The sequence below is a fragment of the Saccostrea cucullata genome, unplaced genomic scaffold, assembly GCF_032062105.1.
Source record: "Saccostrea cucullata isolate Sc308-1 unplaced genomic scaffold, CSIRO_AGI_Scuc_v1 ctg898, whole genome shotgun sequence".
Classification (NCBI taxonomy): Eukaryota; Metazoa; Mollusca; class Bivalvia; order Ostreida; family Ostreidae; genus Saccostrea; species Saccostrea cuccullata.
The window spans coordinates 289,115-313,307 of record NW_026935768.1 but is presented as its reverse complement, the minus strand read 5'-3'; the positions used below and the strand labels follow the sequence as shown (position 1 = coordinate 313,307).

The window sequence follows — 24,193 nt, the reverse complement described above, 5'->3', positions numbered from 1 at the left end:
CCCAAGCGAGCGTCGGTGCCTTTTTACCTGGAAAGCTCTATATGCAAAATGTCACATCTACTATCCTTCCTCTACCTTCACTGAAAATCTCAAGTCGATATCTTCAGTCGTGTAGGAGGAGATCTCTGGACAAGCCGACCCTCTAAAAATCAGAAAATCGTCCATATCTCACGACCGGAAGTGACGTCATCAACGACGAAAATTTCTGACAAGGTTCAGATGAATATCTATCAGATCTGAAAGTTTGGTGAAAATCAGGCGAGCCGTTTTCGAGAAATCGCGTGCACAAAATCGGTAAGAAAAATAATAATAGGGAAAAAGAAACCGAACGAAAACAATAAGGTCTTCCGTTGGAGACGGAAGACCTTAATAAGAAACAGAGTAAAAACAATATGTTCCCCAACTTTGTTTGGGGAACATAATAACACGGTAATTTTGAGGCCTTGTAAATAATGTATATTCTTTGGTAAGTAGGTTTTAAACTTGGCTCGGGCTTCAGCTTAAAGTTTACCTCGAAATATAAATCCATAGCCAGGTTCCAAATAATTTGTAGTTGTACGATTTGTCGTCAAATTCTGACTCAGAAGTTTGAAGTCAAGCTCGTGATTATAAAACATGGAAATAAGAAACACAGGTGGTGCTGGAAATTGGATTAAGCTTTGTAAAAAGTAAGAACACATTCCTCAAAATTTTTGAGATAACGTTAATGTCGGAGAAGGAAAGTTCGGAATGAACTCTTAAGAATAGCATGAAAATAAACGTAAAAGGTGGCAGTGGAGCCCCCTACAAAATAAACTTCAGAAAATAAAGCTACTTTAAGAATGTATGCGCCCCAAATAAATACGTTTTATGAACTTTTTTTGGTTTGTGAAGGAACAGAGGCGTAGCATCGGGGATGGGGTGCAGATAGGGGTCGCCCTACCAACTTTTTCCAAAAAAAAACCCTATTCATTGAACAATGCACACCCCTACCCTTTCCTTAATATTTATTACATTGTCAAGTACGGTTAGAGATAATTGTATTGTTGTATGGAATTTTGATCTTGAATACTGTTCGTTATCTCCATATGTTTCATGAATAATATTTAGCAAGAAAGAAAATTGAAACCTATTTTTCTCGTCAAGTTTTTCTTTCGGGTCAATTGATTTTTTTACCCCCCCTCCCGTCCTGCTTTGGTAAACTATTCTACGTCCACTAGAAATTGTTGTTAAGTGTCCATTAAGATTGCTTGTGCGTATCCAAAACTGAAATAATTCTTATAAGGGCCTGGGATTCTTGGACCAATCAGGATTTTATTAACGCGACTAAATAAATTTGTTAAAGAAGGCAGTATTATGTGATGTGTGGTATTTAGCTCATGTACTTTAGTAATTTTGTCTAATCAATATTTGTCTAAATAAATTCACTTTAAATGAACGAAGAATACTACTAAAATAAGGAATAAAAACGCATTTACCAGAAAAAGAAAGAAGCTATGAAATATTCTAATTTTTGTTATGATTGAAACTTTGAAGATTAATGTCATGTTTTCCTTTAAATAAGTAAATATGTCTGTACAAAAAAACTTGAGAAATAGTGCATCAAACCGCATTATTTCATATCTAAAACTACACTTAACGAGGTTCGCTCCTCAGCTTACAGATTTCAGGTCTTTCAACAATCTATTGGAATTCCAATGGGTACCAGTTGCACCCGTTATAAGCACACCTATTTTTGTATTCATATGAAGCAGAATTTGTGCAAAATCGTATGCGTTAAAAGAAAAAAAAAATACTTGCGGTGGCCTTCTACTCGGCTTTTAGATATAACGACGACGTTTTGTTAATTAACAATGGTAATTTGCATTATTATGTCGATACGATGTATCATGGTGAGCTTGAGATAAAAGATACCACAGTCTGACACATCTGTTTCATATTTGAATGATTTACTTGAAAAAGTTGTCAGTGGTCATCTAACAGCTAAGCTCTGTGATAAATAAGATGACGCTTACTATTATATCGTCAACTTCCCTTACTTATACAGCAATATACCTTCATCACCTGCACACGGAATTCATATATCCTAAAAGTTGATTCGATATGTAAGAGCATGCTCTACATATGAACAATTTTTAAAACAAGGTAAATTATTTATAAAGTTGATGAAACAAGAATATCAGCAGTCTCGTTTAATGTCATCATTTCGTAAATTCTATGGTCGATACAACAACCTTGTCAGCAAATACAATTTCTCATTGGGTCAAATCCTTACAGACATTTTTCATACTGATTGTTATTCCATTATTTATATACTGAATTGACCTTGGGTTTTTCCGTTATTTCCCGATAACGAAAAAGAGCGGTGTGACCTGTCAGCAGTGGATGCTCACTCCTCCATGGCACATGATCCCACCTGTGATGTTTTGGGAGTAAATGTTTGCCCTGATCCTAATTTGTTTTATGGACTTTTGATTTTGAATACTGTTTGTTATCTTCATATGTTTCATCCATGACCTTAACTTTCATTGCAAACGCCTACAGGAAATATTAAACTATCCTCTGAAAACTTAATATGCAAAAGAGCATATTTCTGACCTTGACCCTTTGATCTTAAAATCAAAAATGAATATTTGGTAATAGACAGTTGTGATGTAAAATTCTTTGTAATATTTCAAAGTTCTTTTAAAAAAAACGAATAGTTTTAGTGCACTAGAAAAAGGTTACACGATTTATTGTGCTGTGCGATTCGAGTTTCAAATTCAGCAAATCATGAAAATAGGGAATTTCTTCCTTATTCTCATTTGTATAAAGGAAATGCCGATTTCATTTAAAATACTTCTCTCAATTCTCTCTACTAAAATACCTCTCTCATTATATATATAATCTTTCTTACAACCTTACCAGGAGTTTATGTTAAAACAATACAATTCATTTTATCATCTTGTAACCTAGGCTTTTGTATTTTGTAAGGGGACCGGGGTTCCAATTTTAATGTGTTTATTGATTAAGTTTCTAATTAAAAAAAATTGATAAGCCGGATCACGGTGAATGTGTAGTAACCATTTACTGTAACCCGAATTTTGCGCTTGCGAGAAATATCCGCCATTTTCTAAATTCATTTTTCCCAAACCAATTGTATGAAAAATGTTACGATAAAATGTATTCTTGGATGGATTTCAAAAATATTTATCAGTTGGTTTAAAGTATTATTTAGAATTCAAATATCGATCGTGTTTAGAATTCAAAAACTATGAATTGTATGATTTCCTACGTACATGTACTGCAGGTTTTGGCGGTAGACAAGGGATGCTTACTCCGCCTTTGCACCTGATCTCTCCTCAAGTGTTTCCAGGATTCCGTATTTTGTCCTATTACCGATTTTATTTTATTATCTGGATTTATTGAGATTTTTTTTCTTTTCTTTAACTTCACTTATTGCATATTATTTAAGTAATATTCTTAAATTATAAATTTTTTACATGTTGGACAAAAAATTAGCTTCACACCCAAAATTTTTAACTCCATTTAATTTAAATCATTACCTAAATTTCGGACAAGAATTTCTCTTTTGTTGATAGAACCATTACATGTTTTCTGAAATCAGACCTCCTGTAAACATAGTGTATCCCACGAGGTCATGCAGACGCCTTCCCGTCCAAGATTGTCTTTTCTACACGGCGTCTCCCTTGCGTTTTACTAGGACAAAGGTCTGTGAACTTTGGTCAGTGGTGCTCGAATATATGGTAGAGATTTTCGATCCATTTTTCATTATTTCAGTATGTGCGTGGTATTTATGCTGGACCAGTATGGTGCAGGAAACCAGGTATTATACAGTTATTGACTGGGTATGAGGGCAACATATGATTTGTTGGACCTGAAGGTGAAAAAGTAGCCCGAGGCCGCAGGCCAAGGGCAACATTTTCACCTTCAGGTCCAACGCATCATATGTTGCCCGAGTCCCAGTCTATAACTGTTTTGTTATACCCTTCAGTTCTCACTTAAGATTTAATTAATACACACTATATTATCAATTACTTTATATGGAAAATTATGGCTTAATCAGTAAATATAAAACAATGGCTTTAATTATATTTTTATTATATCACAAAAATTATTTATCACAAAACATACTCTTCCATTTTTCCTTACCTTGCTGGTAGCAACAAATCTTGCAGCTCTTAACTTCGGCTATTTCCGCGTCACGGATATTGAACGATAATTGATTACTCGTGACGTAGCAGTGACGTTGCATCTGATAATTCTTATGTTACACCGGCAGGCCAGTCAACAGTGAAATTGTTATACCGATGTAATAAACATTTCGTTTGTTGGACTTTTTATTAGTAATAAATATACAGAAAGTTATTTATAAGGGTATAACAAAGTCCTTCAATGGGTGCCGTAAAATATCCCGACCATCTGTTGTAACCATTTCCTTCGTTGGTGATCAGTGTGTCGTATTCTACAGCTTCTCCGTTCCCTAACTTGATGGAACGGGAATGCTTGGCGCTGAAACCAATGGCTGGGAGACCTTCACACCAATTTCATATTTTTATTTTCTTAGAATCGACGTAAAGATATATTAACATTTTTCATATTTTTTCATAGCAATATACTATTATTGCCTACATAATTATGATGTTTATGTCTCCCAATTGATTTTATATACGCAGGAGCATGCTTTACATAGATCTCAAACAAGGCAGGCTATTGACAAATAAGTAAATGAAACAAAGATTTCAACTATGTAGGTTAGTGTGTGATTTGTAAACTGTTTTCAACCACACTCTGGTTTCTTTGATAAATATCTGGTAAGTTACATAATTGTTTGTAAAAAGAAACAGTATAAGTACCAAACTGAACATTTCCTAGAAAATATTAGCATATAAGTATATGTTTAACCTGCCATGTGCTCCTTGTCATGATCTGGAAATAACTGAAAAATCCGTCGTGAATGCAGTGCATAAATAATGGACTAACAATTATTATGAAAAACGCAGTCAGCATTTGACTCAATGATAAATTGTATTTGCTGGTCATTTCATCGACCATAGAAGTTACAAAATGATGACTTTAAACAATACTGCTGACATTCTTGTTTCATCAACTTGTTTGTCAATAATTAGAAACAGAAGAATTGTATCTTAATTTATTACATATTTAGTAATAAATACAGGATTTTTGCATATGCGATATGCCTGACGTCACAATAGCCGTATCAGCCCTGCAGAGCTGATATGGATTTGCAGGGCTGATACGGATCAATATCACACCCCTAGTAAATTAAACCTAAAAAAACAGTATTTGTGATCATACCCATATTTTTGGGGTTACATATTCTCTTAATTTGAACTTTTTGAATGTAAGGATAATCTAGTTGACAATTAATTAATTAATTATTAATCATTAATTAATAGAAGTACATGTAGAAACAAACCCAAACTGTATGAGACAATAGATCGTGTACATGTAAGAAGTCCGTGCTTGACTATCTACTTATTTTCTTCTCAACTTAATGTGTACTGTATTTTATTACTAAGTATGTAATAAACATAATAAAACATACCCTTTTCCACATCACATCCTGTATCAGCCCTCGGGCTTTCGGCCCTCTGCCTCATATTGGTGTCTCGGGCTGATATGGGATTTGATATGCAAAAGGGTATTATTAATCTCTGTGCCTCTCTCTCTATATATGAAATGTTAGTGGATTTTCTTTTAAGCAGGCGTCTTCCTAATTTAAAGAAACAACATTGCAACGATAACGACAAAACTGCTGTTGTGCACCTATGATGGACAGAAAAGCTTTTTATATATATATATATATATATATATATATATATATATATATGTCCCATCTCTCGCTTTGATAAATGATCGGTGACTGGGGATTTGCTTGAACACTACATCTAGTTTTTTTCTTAGAGAGTTTTATAAACGAGACTTATTTACATTCCAGGACATCTCAACCTAGCCGTAGGCTTTAGTGCTTTACTAACGCATGACAAGTACCTAGGTAAGGCAGTTAGATATGACAAAGTCATTACTAATTATGGAAACGGATATGACAAATGGTCTGGACATTTTAAAGCTCAGATAAAAGGATTGTATGTATTTTCCTGCACTGTTATGGCTATCGACAAGCATTACATAATATCGAATTGGTTAGAAATGGTCAGCGGGTATCAACAATTTACTCCAATCCTTCGCATTATGATAAGGCTTCGGAGACCGTAATCTCAGCATTAAAGAAAGGAGACAAAGTATGGGCAAGACAAACAGGCGGAGGGCGGCATGTTCATGGGAATTATAATTTGTTTTCAGGATATCTTATTTCCAAACAGACTTGAATTTGAACACAATAGTAATAAAAGTTGAAATAGATATTCTCATTAGAAGTTATCAAGTTTCGATTCTTTTTTACTACAAGTGATATTGGAAAACCAACAGGTAAACTGCAAAGCAAACGAGATGACTTCGATTTTTTTTTGTCACGTTTTCTTATTTCTGAAGTAATATGACTCTATTGCATATCGTATTTATCCAAGCCTTTCGTTATCGATTCGCAGTAGCATACTCTTAGTAAATGGGAGTCAAGATTAGACTATAGCTAATTACTGTTTTTAAATAGAGACAAACTACTGATTAGTTTGGTGATGTTTCAACTATCTCGTTCAAACCCAGCCTTTCAAAAAAAGGAATGTTTGTTTAAATGTTTGGTTTAAGCCACAGTAGTACACAAAATCATTGTGTCGTTATTGAAAATAAAGTAAGTAACAGATAAATGACATCGAATGTTTATGTAAAAATTAAATTTTGGAAACATTTGCTTTTCTATTATGTAGAATGCTTGATCTACCCTATATCAGAACAATACTGCCGAAGATTTTAAGACAATTTTTGAGTCTTATGTGACATCACTCTTCTTAACGAAAGAATACAAATGATCCAGAGAATACATGGGTTTAATAATTAAAACAAATGCTCAATTGCATTCAAAATGACATTAGATTTAATCAATATAACTAAAAAAAGAAGAAAAACACTTATATAATTGATATAGAAAAACCTTAAAATGTTGCACAGCATCATAGAATACAAGAATGCAAAAGATCTTGTATGAGAGAAGGGTATTCCAGAGAAGCAGAATTTTTAGCGAGGATTCAGGCTCTTTTCAGGTAAAGGTTAAAAATATCTTTTGAAAAATTAATGCTAATATAGTGATAATTTTTACGTAAAAAATGGGACTATTAGTTTCATTTTTTTATACCAGGAAAGCGCCACACAACTGACCCATGCGGTGTAACTTGTACTATGTCGTAGAACAGAAACCTGTTTGTTATTGGAAATTGTATTATTTTGCCTAAATTTTTACATAAATTATTGAATGTAAGAGTATTTACAAAGAACAGATAACATTTTCTATTCCTTCTTTAAACTTATTTTTATATCTTCTAGATGAAAAGACTAAAAAAAGTCCATGCATTGATTCTCCAACACCAGAATATAAATATAGGATACATTCTACGACTGAGATATTACAGATCATACGTTTCTTTTAATTCTCAACTTTTAATCTACAATAAGCCATGATTATCAGAGAATAATTCAAACGTGATTGAATAAATTACAAGATCAACAAGTTCTACAAGCTAAGAAAGCAGTTAGCAACTTGGTGTTCGTTTGTGCAATGCAGGTATTTCCGGACAATATTATTAAATAAATCAACCTATTTCGAAAAGAAAATTGGCTTCATTGGTTAAAAATCTACTAATATATATGGATTCGAAATCAGAATCCCATATTTTATCCATGCTTTGTAGATTTTTTCTATATATCAAACTGAAGACCACAGTGAGAAAGTTCTGTTAATGTTAGAGGCTTGTGAATACATTCTGTTTCATTTAAATACTACATTAGAAGATTTTTAGTGAGATTCAATGTTAGCATTATTAGCAACCTGCGAAGATTAATTATCTCGAATAATATCCGTATTTCTTTGATAAAAAGTTATTTACAATTCTATTTGTTTCTTCTGTGATAACTTTTTAAAGTTTGACTGGAATGAAAATTTCCACCAAGCCAAAGATCAGGAGATAAGAAGGTTGTGAAACACCTGTATTTTCTAAAGATCTTGCAGTTGATTATGATTTTATGCCATTATTCATACACTGAGTTGACGACGGATTTTACCGTTAACTCTCGAGAAGGAGCACACGGCGGTTGTAACCGGTCGGTAGGGGATGCTCACTCCTCCATGGTACCTGATCCCACCTCTGATGTTTTGGAGGTCCGTGTTTGCTCTGCTCCTATTTTGTATTGTTTTATGGACTTTTGGTCTGAATACTGTTCGTGTGATAACTCTTTGAAAGTTTGGTGAGTTGATTTCTTGACAATTCAACCGGAACGAATATTTCACCAAGCGGAAGATCAGGAGCTAAGGAGGCCTTACATGAATGCATGTAAATCTCGTACGGCTGTCATCGTGTCTGATGTCAGGGAAGGGGACAAATGAAATCAACATGCGAAGCCTCGTGTAATTTAAATGTATATCATAGCATCTTTAAAATCTTTTTTTATTTTACATTTTTATCTTACAATTAAATGTAAAAATAAGGAATCACTGTTTAGTTTTTTTGGATATGCCAGAGCATCAACGACAGTTGGAGATCTGGGATGATTTGAATAATGAACGAACCCTCGGCAAAGCCTGTTATGCAAATTATTTCATGTTTCCAACTACCGCAGGTAACGGAACAGTTTGTCCTACCATGGGAAACAAATCTTGACCATTGTCCATCAACTTTAAGATGCAAGAAAAAATAATTATACTTTCAAAGTGGAAAAAATCTTTTGATAAATTTTGTTTGCTTCCGAATTTAAAGACAAAATTATGGAAATAAAATTATAAAGAATTACCGTGAAACTAGCTTAATAAAACAGAAAGAAACATCATTTTGTATTTACAAAAATACACAACCTTACATTGGCTTGTTATTCCGTGAATTTGATGAACTTGAAACTCGACAGAATAAATTGGCAAGTTAGCAACCAAACACTCGATTTATCTGAAGATATGCTGGGTCCAAATTCAAATTAAATTATTAAACTATTAAATAACTACATGTGACCTATGGGGTACGTGAATCATATTTAAGGAAAAGAGCTGAGCCGAGTAACTAAAAAGAAATTAAATGAAATCTCATAACTTACATTTGATAAGGTCTGAACTATTAAAGATGTCAAATGGATAGCCCGACATAAATGTTTCACAGCCTAAAGTGGTTGGTAAGAGTTTCTCAACTTTAACAACGACACAATCGTCTTTGTTCAATAGCAAATAAAATTAAAAGCATTATTAATGAAAAACAATAATAATTTAGATTTTAAGATGTAAACTTTAATTAACCCGAACTGTTCGGCATATATTTCTATATTTAAAAAATAAAACTTTCGACGTGGTAACAGAATTCACAGTGAATGTCATGCACATTATTCAACAAAATTATTTCAATAAATCATGTAAAACTGCTAGCGCATCAACATAACAAGGGGTCTGCTATTGAACAAATATCAAAATAAATTATATATCAAGATTTTGATGATTAATTTTTCATAGGTAAGGTTTTATTATACTGAAAGAAAAAAAAACGCAGGGTAAAATTTTTAGGTGAATTAAATAAATTTTTTCTTTTGTAATTTTCAGTATTCCTATCTAACGTTCAAACCGTTCACGATTTTTCAGTCGGTACAGCGCTCGCTCCGTGATCAGAAGGCCGTGGGTTCGAATTTCGGCCAAGACTGACTTAGGTCGATAGAATATGGGAAGCAACGGTCCCTTCGCCATGCGCTCGGCACTCAATTGAAGTGAAACTGGCGGGTCCTTCAGAGGAGACCTGTAAAACCGAGGTGCCGTGTCACGGCAGGCGTTGACACGATTAAGATGGTCCCTCACTGTCCAATGGCCCTGAGTGCCGAGTATAGGCCAACTTTTGAAGTCCTTTAATGATATATGGTAACGTCTTTACATGAAAAATTGTTGAATTCGACGTAAAACAACATACCATCAATCAATCAAACGTTACAATAATCCCTACAGAAAATTCCATTTGAATTTGCCTTGTAATTCATGAGCGATTGAAACTCATATATGACAAAACGCCACCCCCTCGAAAATTCTCATTATCGTTAACGTCTCCTTCGCGCATGTCACAGCCTTGATTCTTCTTTACATGGAGTTCATCATAGTGTTTATCCTTCAAAAAAGGATATTATTCAAACCTTCATTATGGCAGCCCTTATTTGAAAGTGATCAACTTGGGCATTTCGTATCAAATTAACCTCTTAGTCCCACAGATGTTCAATGAGAAAAAACACGGAGTTTACAGATACCGCTCGAGGTAGTTAATGTGATTGTTTGCGAGGTCTTGATAAACTCTGGCTACATTGGACTGGAGGTAACCACGTAAAAATTAGGCAAACGACGCGTACATGCGCTAGTGAAAGGAACACAGACGTAAAGTTGACCAACTTAAAAACCCAAATCGCGCAATAGATTTCTTTCGATTTTAAGGTGAATGTAATAATTATGATAGCCTTTTACATTAATAGCAGTTTTTGCGGCTGTACATTGGCAATAAACAGATAACAGAATGAATATCTTGATCTTAACGAGGCTCTGCTATGCTTCAAGGTCATCGGCACATTGTGGAAAAATTGCAAGAAACTGCACAGCAACTAATTGTTGCCTTTGTCCTTACTTAGGCAATGTAAAGAGCAGACTCCATGGAACTTCCATCAGTTGTCACAAGATTGTAAGAATATCAAATCGTCTGTGAATATTGAAAAACAATGTATATACCCCAAGTTCATCAAATGGTACAAAAAAATGCCTTGTCAAATTGTCGTCATACATTTTCACGTGTTTTTAGCTTTTTAGTTTTTATTCCTACCAGATATCATACATTTTACGTTTGAGCTATTCTGAACACTGATTTTGATTCATAGTCACCAAGATTCTCTCTAACTAGTTTCCGTTATGTTCGGTCATGCAGTCAAAATAATTTCGAATATTATGCTACCCCGCGTTTCCTTTTATTTTTAGTATGTGAGGAATTATGTATGAACATATGTATCAAAAATATTGAAGCTTTACCTTTTCGTAAATAACTGAAATAACAATATTCAACAAAATTTGTTTTAGAAAAAGTCAGTGTGCAGTGATACAAATATCTCCTGTGAACGGTAGAGCACGCTAGACGTTCTGCTGCATTTGTATATTCTGCAAAATCCCTTGGACAACTGGTCACATAACTCAACTGAAATGAGTACAATTAAACAGTACAACTCGTCGTGGTTACGTGCATTAAGAGTTGTTTGTACGGAAAATTGAATAGTGTTCAGAAAATGTACTTACTTTTTTTCAATCCTATCTGAATTCAACAACATGTATATATAATATGAACGTAATGTATTATTGTCGATTAAAAATTTGCAGATTCATTATGCATGTATGTTTGTTTAAAGTCTCTTTCTAGAGTTTTAACTGATATTCGGACGCCACTCCTTCCCAGTGGAGGGCTGCAAATGGACCTATTTAGAACTCTTCTCGACACTTAGAGCCTTTGAGCATATAGGGATCTCTTTATGCCAGCACAAGTAAAAAATACATGACAGCGCATGTTGATGCGAAAATAAAAGTTCGAAAGCGTTTGCTTTTCAATTAAATATTAAAGAATGCTTTATATCCCAAATTTCAAAACAATACTGAAGAAGATTTTAGACAATTTTTGTGTCCTATGTGACATCACTCTTCTTATTGACGCAATATAAAGGATTCAGAAGAATAAATATATAGGTTTCATACTTTAAAAAAAGCTCAATTGAATTCAAAATAAATTAATGTTTTGACGTAGTAATTACACGCAGTATAAGTAAAAATTCTAACTTATCAAAATACTGATGAATTTTCTTAACTTACAAGAACACTGTTGAAGCTCTGAAAATCCATACACCCTCGTATCAGCTTTTGGTCATAAATATAGAAACTAAATAAGTTCTCGATAGGCGTGCATATTATAGTTTAGTAAACTTTACATTTAATATATATTTTTTTCAAAAATTAGCCCAAAGTTTTTAAATGCCTACATTACTAGAGATGAATAGCAGCGGGATAAGAAAAATAACACATTTCTATTTTTTTTTACAATTGCAAATTTTTTTAAGGTTTAAAGTAATGAATTATGATGGGTATTTTATCAGTAATTCAAAATTATTAAAGATTTATGACCATGTTTTGAATATTTTTACAGCACCCTCTGTTATTTGTAGTTATACTATAAAACGACAACACGCTTAAATAATACAGTTCAAAAACTAAAAAAAAAATAAAGTGCACAAAGTGGTTTTGCTAAGTATTTTGGTGGATTGCTTTCCATGAATTAGTAACGTAAAAATGACAAATTTTGCTTTCAGAAACTTATTTTAACCTTGAATAAATAGGGTTGCAAAAACATTTTCTTTAGGAATCAAATGTTATTTTTATCTCTGAACTGCTGCTGTCAAGTGACTTTAAGTTTATAGTAAATACATAATACAATTCGAAATTTTCTGAAAGTGAAAGTAAAACAGGTTTTGGCTGATACTTAAGAAAATTTATGAAAAGAATTCATCTTTATGCAGAAAATGCATCTTAAAAAAATTGAATACATACAACTACAAGAAAATTTTCTTAAATTTACTCATAAGAAAATAAAGATAACACAGTGTCGTGTTCTTCATTTTGCTGTGAACAAAGGGCTTTACTTGAGAAATAAAGTCCGCGTTTTCGTGAATGTTGCAGAATAACCTCCGAGGTCGAGAAACGTTGTTTGAAAGATAAAAGCCGAGGCGTTAGCCAAGGCTTTTATATTTTAAAGAACATTATGAGATCGAGGAGGTTATTCTGCATCATTTACGACAACAAGGACGTTGTTTCTCTTCTGCTATTGGTTCTAAAATACGACTGATCGTTTCTCTATAAAGAAACGAATTGTGTCACCTTTTTGCGATTACGCTTATTACGCCATTTAGCACCAGTGTGGTCTAATAAGTATTTCAATCTAAGTCAACTATATATTTCAACTGCACAGGTATGATACTTGTTTTTGATCTGATAATTTTTGATGACGTTCGTGATTTATTGGAGAATAATGTCCGCGGCATCTGTTTGATCTGGGCAATAACCGTAGTAGAATATAGAATATGCCAAAAATGTTCTTTAAATAGACATCTTCCAAAAGTAAAGAAACAACAACATTGCAATGACAATGATAATACTGCTGCCGTGCACCTATAGCTATGATGGACTGGATTTTTTTTTCCTTCGCAATTCATATTAGTGTATCCTATCTGCTGCTTTGATAAATGATTGGTAATTTGCTTCGATACTACAAATTTATTGTATCATCCAATTCTCTCTTACAGAGTTTTATTAACGAGACTAATTTGATTTCCAGGACATCTCAACCCAGCCGTGGGTTTCAGCGCTTTACTAACGCATGACACGTACCTTGGAATCAAACAGACAGTTAAATACGATAAAGTCATTACTTATTATGAAAACGGATATGACTTATGGTCTGGACATTTTAAAGCTCCGATGAAAGGATTATATGTATTTTCCTATAGGAATTGAACAAAATTTACACCGGTCATGCAAACATTTTACATTTATCAATTTTCCCCTTTGTGTGTCACGGTGTCTCTTTAACTTATTTTTCAAGCATAACTTTTTATTGTCGAAATGTTCATTGAAAGGTTTTCCCCTCCCCCTTTTTTGTTGCAGCATAGCCAAATCGGAATAATCTGGTACTTTGTGAAAAATGGATGACTGTACTTAAAGATATGCGAAAATTACGTCAAAATAAACTTTCAAAACACATTTTACTTTTAATTGCAGAAATGATCATATCTAGTCTAGAACTTTACTTAATTACAATTAAGTATGTCAGGGTTAGGCATATATTTACGATTTACGAATCTCTTTTCTAAGGCAGAGGTCATCACAATTTCTTTAATCTCCGTACGATAATGAGGACACCTTCTTTTTTACTGACTTTATACACATGTTCATAGTCTGCACATGTTTGTCTATTGTTCTCCTTTAACAGTAGTTGTATATTTGCAATTTGTAAATTGATATTGTGCTAAACGGAAATTAATTATCAAACATGCGCTAATGGTTTAAAAGAGAAAAATACTTCTTCTTACATTACTCGCTCTCTCTGTTGTAACCAAGGTTTGTTACACGTTGAATATTATAATTCACCGCGTGATATCTTTCCTCGGGTTATTTTGTGAATACTAAATTCCGTCATGTAGCATTTTTTATGCTAACTAGGATGCTGTGTTCGAACACGTTAAACAGTCAGCCAACGATTTAAAATATTCTCTACTTATATGGGTTTAAAGTCTTAGTAAATAACGTAATTGTGCTATACAGAATAAATAGGAAGATTGAAAATAGAGATTTGTATTTTATTACTTGTCATTGTTAATCATCTAGTCTAACTTTAGATCCATTCTTACAATGTTAGCTCAACCTATCATACATAAATAATGTTCAATCAAGAGCAGGTAAGTGTAAATTACGTGTATTTGGAAAACTGTAAGGACAAAAAAACATAAAATTAGTTATTGTATTACAATCTAGAATTATTTTAAACATTTAAATTAAGTGTAAATATATAAAAGTGAAAAAAGGTTAAGATTTAAAGGAACAGAAGCGACCAAAAAAGAGCCAAAACAGAGCGCTAAGTGCAGTCATCCTTTGATTGGGGAAAGAAGTTAAAACTTAACACACACCCCTCCCAAATACACACATACGTACACATTCACGATACAGGAATTTAGAGTTTGTACAATTTATTTCTTTTTTACTTGTCAAACTTTAAAGCTAATTTGTAATTGACTGTGACAACCCCCCCCCCCCCGCCCCTTTTTTTTCAATTTTTTGTGAGCCCTTCAGTTTGTTATCCAATGTATCAACTTGATTAAGATACTAGTAGTTCAGTTTAATTTCTGTTTTGTAATGACTGCCTTATTTGTATATATGTAATAATATATTAAACATTGCAACTTAAAGTTGGGAGGGGGTCGCTTTTTCAATGATCATTTTCAAAAGAAAGGGTTATGTTTCGAAAAAAAGGTGGGGAGTGGCTCCCCCTGTTGCTGATCGCGCGGTTACAAACATTTATTGATTTTAAAAAGATATTTAAACATTTTGTATTATTATACCCCCCGCTTGAAAAGTGGGAGGGTATATAGTAATCGGGATTTCCGTCCGTCTGTCCGTCCGTCCGTCTATTACGCTTTAGGGTACCCATCTCTTATCCGCAACTCCTCTTATACCAATGAGTGAAATTTAATGAAACTTTCACAGAATCTTTATTATATATTGCCATTGTGCACCTCCTATTTTACTTTTTGATCCGACACACATTTTGGGTTTCCCTGCCACAGCAAAACATGGACTTTGTCATCAGTTATAATCATATGGGAGGCGGGGGTATCATTTAGTGAGCTCATTGCTCACAGTACCTTTAGTTTTGTAAAAAGATATGTATGACTGTATAACGGTCATCATTTATTCACTGGAATGTCAACATTCTGCAAAATTTCAAAGGCGTTTTTCTTTCATTTTCGCTTGTTTGGGTAAACAACAACTATAATGGCGTGTATATATCATCGATGTTCGCTTCATCAATATATTAAATTACTCATTTATATTGAAAAAAGTTTGTAATCGCCGTCGAAAAATTTCAACCGATCGGCTAGGCCGACATGTTTTGATGACCGTAATATTTATTACGGTCATCAGCCTTCTTACAGTGTGCAATAGCCCTATAGCTATGGCCGTCGTTTAAAATTTAATCATGTACTAGTGATATTGTATGTTTGAGTACATATTAGGGTGTTGAGAATTCTCAGATTCAGATCCTGCAAACAAGTAATTTTATTCTATGATAAAAACTCTAGTAAATGGGGCCCATTCGACACTTGTCATAACGATTGGACATTAATATTTTAGGTACATCATCTAATATAAATAGAAAATAAATGGACATTTAAGGCGAAATATTTTCTCGCATGATTCTGAGACATCAAATCAACATTTAGTCCAAAAAATGTGACGTTCTTAGGCTTTTTTTACTATTTTGATATTTTACAGGCCAGGAGAACGTCAGACCCGGGGCCATTACGAAAACAGGAAATTTTGATGTCTCCAACCGGAGTTCATTTTTAATACTTGCGAACCGAACTAAATGACGAAATCAGAATTTATCAAAAGTACAGTGCCTCTAGTACTTATCACTCCACATTTCGTTACAGGCCATGCAAGATTTTAAAATGCATGAAGTGAAGACAAATCTCGGCAGTGTGATAAAATCTTTTCAACGTATTTTATATTTTATAACTAACGATTATGAGATAGTGTTTAGGAATATTCTTCCTCACCTCCCTTCAACCAACGCTTTATAGATGTCAGTTATTGTACCGTTGACATTTGTAATTCTAATGTGTAGCATAGAATTGAATATAGTCTATCTGTGTTTTGTTGAAATCGTAACAATCTCTTCTAAAAATTCCAAATCTTTGCTACCATGGCAACACCGTTCAAAAGTAAAAAGGAGAAAAGCACATAATTTGGCAATTATGAGTCTTATTCGTTGCCATGGCAACCGCGACGTCATTTTACTCTACGTAATTGAATACTTTAAGATTTTACCTTACAGAAAATATTAGGTTACTTTTCGTAAAAATGACTAGAAAATGTCTAAATTTTTCTTTGAAATTCTTTAGTCAGTTTGGCAGTAAAAACACAAATTCTCTGGTAGTTAAAGCGTTAAGTAGGGACAGTACACCTTAAAGTCGTGTAACGCTTTTTTGAAATAAGTTCAGACTGATTAAATTAAAAAGAACTTTCTCCCGTTTGTTTACTTACTTTATATAAGGATGACACTTTTTCTTGTAAATTACACAATTTAAATTAATCGCGATTTATTTACCGAATCTACGTTTTAATAACAAAGTTTAAAGCTAACTTGACGATAAAAATCTGAGGTTATGCAAGTTCAAAATCGCTGATAATTGTTATTTGAATGTAAATAAAATATACCATGTATATTATCACTCATGCAATCACGTATTATTAATTTTTTAGCTCAGAAAAGTCATATATATAGCTTCAAGATTCAGTTTCTGTTTATATGTATACATGTATATATATATTTTAATTTACAGTTATTTTGATCCTCATGTCGTCAATAAAAATGTGTAGAATAGATAATATTACATGTATACAGCAGCTAATCATAAATAACAGATATATGTACCTTACAATTATAGAAGGACACTCTATACAATCCAAGATAGAAGTACTCGTGTAGCTATGTGTTACCCGTGTGACGTGGGTAGTGGATATTTTAGCTTAAATAAATCGATTTTTCTGCAGCTGTAACTGTTCGCACTGAATTTCCTGTATGTTCCCAACAAACATGATAAATGATAAAGCAAAGCAAGGTAAAAATAAATGTAGAAAAAAAATTATATAAAAATTACAAAGAGAGATGGCATATATCTTTATAGGATGCTCAGAACTTTCTTCTAATGTAATGCTCAATACAACGAATTTACACATTTTGAGAGAGGATTAATCATCAATCGTTTTTTGCAATGATGTCAATGTTTTTGTGTACACATGGGACTTCAAATTGCGCTATCCTAGATTTTCTATATCTATTTGCTCACAGGAAATGGGGTGATATATATAATACTGATAGACGCCTCATGGGGGAAATTCAAAACTTTATATCAATGACAGCGATGGGGTAATGGTAATGTGTAATGGTAATTGACTGTAATTAATTACAAATTTCGATGTAATTGAAAGTAATGTGTAATTGACCAAATTTTCAATTAAAAGTAATGGTAATTTAATTAATTACTTTCCAAAAAGGTATGTAATTCACAATTACTTTTCAATTACATTCAATTACACTGGTTTTAAATAAATGAAAAATAGTCTCCTCTCCCTCAATTTCATAAAACATTATTTACGAAAGGTTAATAACATATTTTGGACCAAAAATTTTAATAGTAAAATTTCTTGAAAAGAACTTCCCTTCTTATGTCAATTGTTGTTTAAATACAATGCCCCTTTTCATTTAAAAAAACACTTTTAAATCAAAGTGAGCCAATGCTCACTAGTAATACCCCCGCTCTGGTAAAGCACTATCATGTTAATATACACAAGTTCAATTACAGGCAAATGCACAGGAAAATATGAAGTTGACATCAGATTCATATCAAAATTAATCCCACCATATGGCAGGCCTCAACAAAGACACAGACAGACAGACACACAAAGGTAAAACAGTAAACCCTCCTTTCCCACCATGCATGCCTCAGAGAAAACTGCGACGAAAATTTGTTATGTATGAAACCTGTTGTGTTAAAATTTCAAGCATCTACGATGAGTAGTTGCTGAGAAAACTGCGACGAAAAATTTGGAGCACACGGGGGTACACAATTAATCTTTGTAAAGTTTACAAATAAAATTCATATTTTGATTTTTTAATTAATTAATCCATATGAAAACAAGAAGTCCAATGGCTTCTAATCCTTTTGTTGGCCATATCTTCAGCTTGTGTTGGAAGTTATTAACAGGTGCTAATTAATGTCTTGGGGTCATATACTTATTCCTAAATCAACATTTTTCACACCTTTGACTTTGTCTGTTGGTGTTTTTATACATACTCTTTGACTTTAAATTGTAGTTTGGCACAGAATAAGTCAAATACCCACATTTTGAGGTAAACCTATGATGCTGAAATAAGGAAATATAGAGGCAAATTAAAGCATCAAAAGTACATTTAGCATAAATTTATCACTTGTTTATGGGAAACCTTAAAAATGATTCCAAAATTTAACCACATGAATTAAGGTAAAACCATCTGTAAACTTATTACTAGTCAGTATCTACATGTATGCATTTTTCTCACAAATACCCCAGTGGAAAGAATCTTCAGCATGGGGGACACAATATTTGAAAAATGTATGAAGCTTTTAATGATATTATTGTAAAAAATGTAAAATTTGTTATAAATGTAAAGGAATATACATGACTATTTAATACTTTTATACGTGTATTCTTGAATGTAATTTGTAATTTAATTAATTACATTTGCAAAGTACTTGTAATTTAATTAATTACATTTCAAAATCTATGAAATGGTAATGGTAATTTAATTGAAGATTTTGGGAAAGTAATTATAATTTAATTAATTACTTTCCTATGTAATTGACCCTATCCCTGATCAATGACAAGTTACTTTTTTGCATTGTTTTTCTGATTTTACCAGTGCATCATAAATCGAATTGCACTGGTATAAAGTTTAATTTATTTAAGAGTGTCTTTTTAGTGTGGTTAAAATCCCACGAGAAACTGAATTTTCCAGCAGCAGTCCTAATATATATCTGTTGAGACATGCTACTTGAAAAAACTAAATTCTAAATTCTAAAAATGCGATACCTCTCCCCAAAACCACCAATAATACTCTGCGTCTTCTCACACAGTTTGGTACATACGAAAACTATGGCAGAATTTGAGGTCTTTAATTTATAATACTCTCATAGCCTCTACCAGAGCAAAATTAGGTTAATTAGCTTTACGAAGTTTTTTCAATACCAAGCATGTTCAGTTTCGGAATCTGGCAGCTTTCTTGATTCCCCTTCCTATAAATGTGATAAAAATAAATGACGCCGCTTCGGTAACTATTGTCTTTCGGTTAAGAAATACCAGTTTCTGTTGTCTTTCGGTAAAGACATATCGGTTAACCATTGTCTTTCGGTAAAGACACATCGGTAGCTGATGTCTTTCCGTTCAGACACATCGTTTTACTGTTGTCTGTTGGTCAAGACACATCGGCTACTGTTGTTTTTCAGTCAACGCACACTGGATACTGTTTGCGCTGTCTTTCGGTAAAGATATATATCTTGGTTAACTGTTGTCTTTCGGTCAAGACATATCGATTATCTGATGTTTTTTCCCGCCAAAACAATCGGTTTACTGTTGTCTGTTGGTCAAGACGTATCGGTTTACTGTTTCTTTCGGTCAAAACATATTGGTTATTGTTGTCTTTCGGTCAAGACATTTGGCTTTCGGTCAAGAAGGTTGTGCTCGTTCTGCCCACAGGTCGTGGATTGACCATCATTGAAAGCAGTTGTCAGTACCAAGAAAATAAAGCTATTTTGTAAATGACACTAGTAAGTTTCAGGGACATGGAATAACTGAATCATCAAAAGGGATATATTTTTCTTTCATAATTTAATTTAACTACAAATATATATACGAAGTATAAAAATCACAATAATAAATTGTACAACAATATATAGGCACATAAAATACAATACAGTGGACCTTCAGATATCCGGACGCCAGATATCCGGATGCTTCAGTATCCGGACGATTTTTTCATCGAAACGGACTTTTTTAATGTTATTTTATCTTGTTTAAATGGTAATTCAGATATCCGGACGTTTCACATATCCGGACAAATTAACTAAGAACCAAAGCGTCCGGATGAATGAGGCTCCACTGTATTTATATTGAAATTAAAGTTTTCTGCTGTAGTGACAACCTCGACTAAATAATAACCACACAACACTGAAAACAAGCCTATACAAACAGAGTCTCGGTCACAGACATGGCTACAGAGTCCGCCCTATAATTACGAGGGTTGTTCGAAAAGTTCGTGGACGGTGTCAATCTTCGTTATACTACTTTCAAGAAATTTAAAGTAAACACAATATATTGTGTAAAAATACTTGTTTTGTTGATATGTAAAGTTTAATTACATTCAATTAAATAGAAATCAGTTTATTTCATTTTAAAATCAACATGTTTTGTAACCGCGTACTTAACGGCAATGTAACGTCTGAAAAATGCTATCCCTTTACATTTCACACAGTACAGTTCAATAATCACTATAAAATCCTTTTCCAAATACTCGACATTTATTTGTCTAATATTTGTTTTCGTTGTATAATTTCCTTTGTCAATATTTTTATTTCTTTCACAACTCAACTATTCTTTCACAAGATCAGCAACTCTGAAGCGCCCATGTCTTTCCATGACCTTCCAAATTTTAAAGCTTTTGATCAGATTTTACCAGATAAACTGTTTCTTCAAAGATTGTCCTCGTCCGATACTGAATCTATGTCACGTTTGATTTACTTGAGACATAATTTTTCATGCCTTTAACTTTTTTAGAGTTTATTCAGGATTTTTCTCGACTATAAAACAAAATTGCATTGTTAACTGCTGCTACATGACGTTCAACAACGTCATCATTTTTGTCGCTTTCAATGAGGACTACTTATCCTCTAAAATTGATTTCTTTTCAACGGAGCACAATATTAATGTTCGGAATATGAATCAATGGAACAGCTCTAAATTTTAAAAGTCTGTGATTTTTGTTGTTGTTTCATTTTACAGAGAATATGACTACAGATATTATCATATTCATTTAGTGTGTTGTTTGTGAATTACTAAATTTTGACCTGCTGCTCGATCTGATTTTTGCATTTTTAAGTCATGGATAGGATTGAAATAAATTATGATAATTTTCAAAAATTTTAATACAAATCATTTAAATTTATTGTTAAAATATTACCAAATTTGGAAAGCATATGACGTTAAATAAAAAAAAAAGATCTGACGGGTGTCCACGAACTTTTCGAACAACCCTCGTACAATAACCGTCTAATTAGTTTTTTTCAAAAAAAAAGTTTTATACTGTAGTGAGAACCTCGACAACAAAATAACTACATGACACAGAAGAAAGGCCTAAAGACAGAGTCTCAGTCGCAGACATGACTACACAGTCCGCCCTATAATTACAAAAACCGTCTAATTATACAAAAAAGTTTTATACGGTATTAACAACCTCGACTAGAAAAGTAGGTATACGACATTAAAGACAGGCCTACAGATAGAGTCTCGCTAACAGACATGACTACACAGTCCGCTCTATAATGACAATAACCGTCTAGTTTCCGAAGGCTTCGTAGACCATGTCATGTTTGCTCGCGTCGTCGTCTGCAGTGAACTGGGCCCAGGCTTCCACTATATGTTGGACAGTTGGTTGACCCTTTTTAGCCTTGAACAGCTGGTAAGCTTTGCCCACCTGGGCCGAATCCTCTTGACCGAAAACTTTTAAACCGAAGGCGAACTCCTGTTCCTCGATAGGCCGGTCTCCCTTCTCTGCTACAAAGGAAGCGATATCGCCAAAACACCTCGTCATTTCTTGATAGAATGCCACTTTGTCTTTTTGAAATGCTTCTCCTAGGAGGTCCTGGAATTCTTCGAGTGTCAAAGTTACACCAGGACCTTTGCGAAAGATGTAAGTATTCCACCATTTTGTGTTGTCAAATCCCCCATTGTCTTTCACTTTGTCGCCGAGCATTTTCTGTATTTCTTCATACTTTTTGGCAGAAATCTCCATATCTTCTGTGGAAAGTTTATTGTCATGGTTCGCGTCTAAGGATTTGAACCATACAGCCCATTTTGATTTCAGATAATCCATTACTGCTGGAAAAAACAAAAGACATATGATTACTGTAAACCAACTGTTATTCGCGTCATCTTTTATTCGAGATTCATAGTTTGAAAACAATCTGCGACGATTAATTTCCACGACCGAGGAAACATATAATAATAATAATAATAATTGTTTTTTATTTAACGCTTTTCTAGCATAAATGCTACTCAAAGCGCTTTACAATACATTATTATCCCAGCAGACCATAGCAATCCAGAATCTTTCTCAGTGCAAGCTGCCGTAAAGGCGCTAGAACACTAACATTCTGACAATAACTATCACTGTCTATAGCCAGGTACCCCTTTTACACTTGGGTGGAGTGAGGAAATTCGTGTATAGTGCCTACATATCTCTACAAATACTAAGCAAAATGATTGGTTCGCGGCGATTAATATTCGCGAGTTAAAGAACGTCGCGGAAATCGCGAGTATTTCTCGTACACGAATAATAGTTGGTTTACAGTATAGTACTAGGTAAGAACTAATATACTAAATCATTGTAAATGTGCATTGTGATTTAACATTTTAAGCTTTCAGGTATTTCTACTGCTCTTCTAAAAAATATTCCGAACTCGTAAAATGTCAAATTTTCATTTAAATGTATATAAAATTTCCAGCGGAATGTCGAAAATCTTTTCTTGCATGTTGATTAAATACGTACACAATACGGGAAACTTACCTCGATCGGTTTAGAGAAGCCTTGTGCAGCTGGCAGTTGACTTGCCAAATGAAAAAATTCCAATATCAGTATTTTATATGACTTGAATAGTTTTTATTTCTGATTCCAGTGTAAAAACCAGCATGCTAGACTAACCCGCGCGAGTTAAAAAATAACTGTTGTGCTATCGTTTTCTTTTTGTGAAAATATCTGGTTTTCAGTTCCCGTTATGAGCTTTAGAACATAACCTACTTATTCAGCCAATTAAATGCTCCCATTTCATTGATTCTTCATGGTGAAGAATTTTTCTATTTCTGAAATACTTTTGCAGTGGTTGATTGGTTCATTGCAAAGCTATATGGGTGTGTCTTTATATATTGGTTTTATTGTCAGTGAAGAATATAGAAAAAAAGAAATCGAATGTTAAGTAATAACAGACTACGCCCTGTCATGAACGAAAACAGACATAAGAAAATCACATGATTGTGTGTCTCTGGTCTACTTCTGATTTCAAATCATCAAACATTGCAATGCCAATGTACAAATGAAAAAAAATGGTCTTTGTTTTGAATGCATATTGTATCAGAACTATTAATATAAAACAACTATCAAATAAAGACCCTTCCTATTTTCTAGAAACAGCAGAGACGCTTTGACTTATCAACAATTATGAACTCTCATCCTATTCTTTTATCTTATTTCCCGACCTTGTTTTGGTCTATAGACTGATCTGCCACATTTACATATCTTTATTTATTCAAAAAGACTGAGAATGTGACTCCTTACAAAAAATCGGAATTCATGATCTTTCGGTCTTCCTTCAAATTGCGTCTTCCCGTCATTAATGCCTTCATATACTCCACGGATGCTTTGAAAATAGATCCTTTGTTCTGCTTAAAGGCGCAGTAAAT

At 33.4% G+C, this 24,193-nt stretch overlaps 1 protein-coding gene across 1 annotated transcript; it reads right to left on the bottom strand.

Annotated features, from left to right (window-relative positions):
- Window positions 1–22,037: 22,037 nt before the first annotated feature.
- LOC134243732 (sarcoplasmic calcium-binding protein-like) lies at window positions 22,038–22,627 on the bottom strand. The gene has a single exon (XM_062725966.1). The coding sequence runs from the start codon at window positions 22,608–22,610 to the stop codon at window positions 22,074–22,076; it is 537 nt and encodes a 178-aa protein (XP_062581950.1). The 5' UTR covers window positions 22,611–22,627; the 3' UTR covers window positions 22,038–22,073.
- Between the last annotated feature and the right edge of the window lie 1,566 nt (window positions 22,628–24,193).

Coding starts and splice junctions, on each gene's coding strand:
- LOC134243732 (XM_062725966.1), bottom strand. CDS start 22,610: ATGGATTATCTGAAATCAAAATGGGCTGTATGGTTCAAATCCTTAGAC.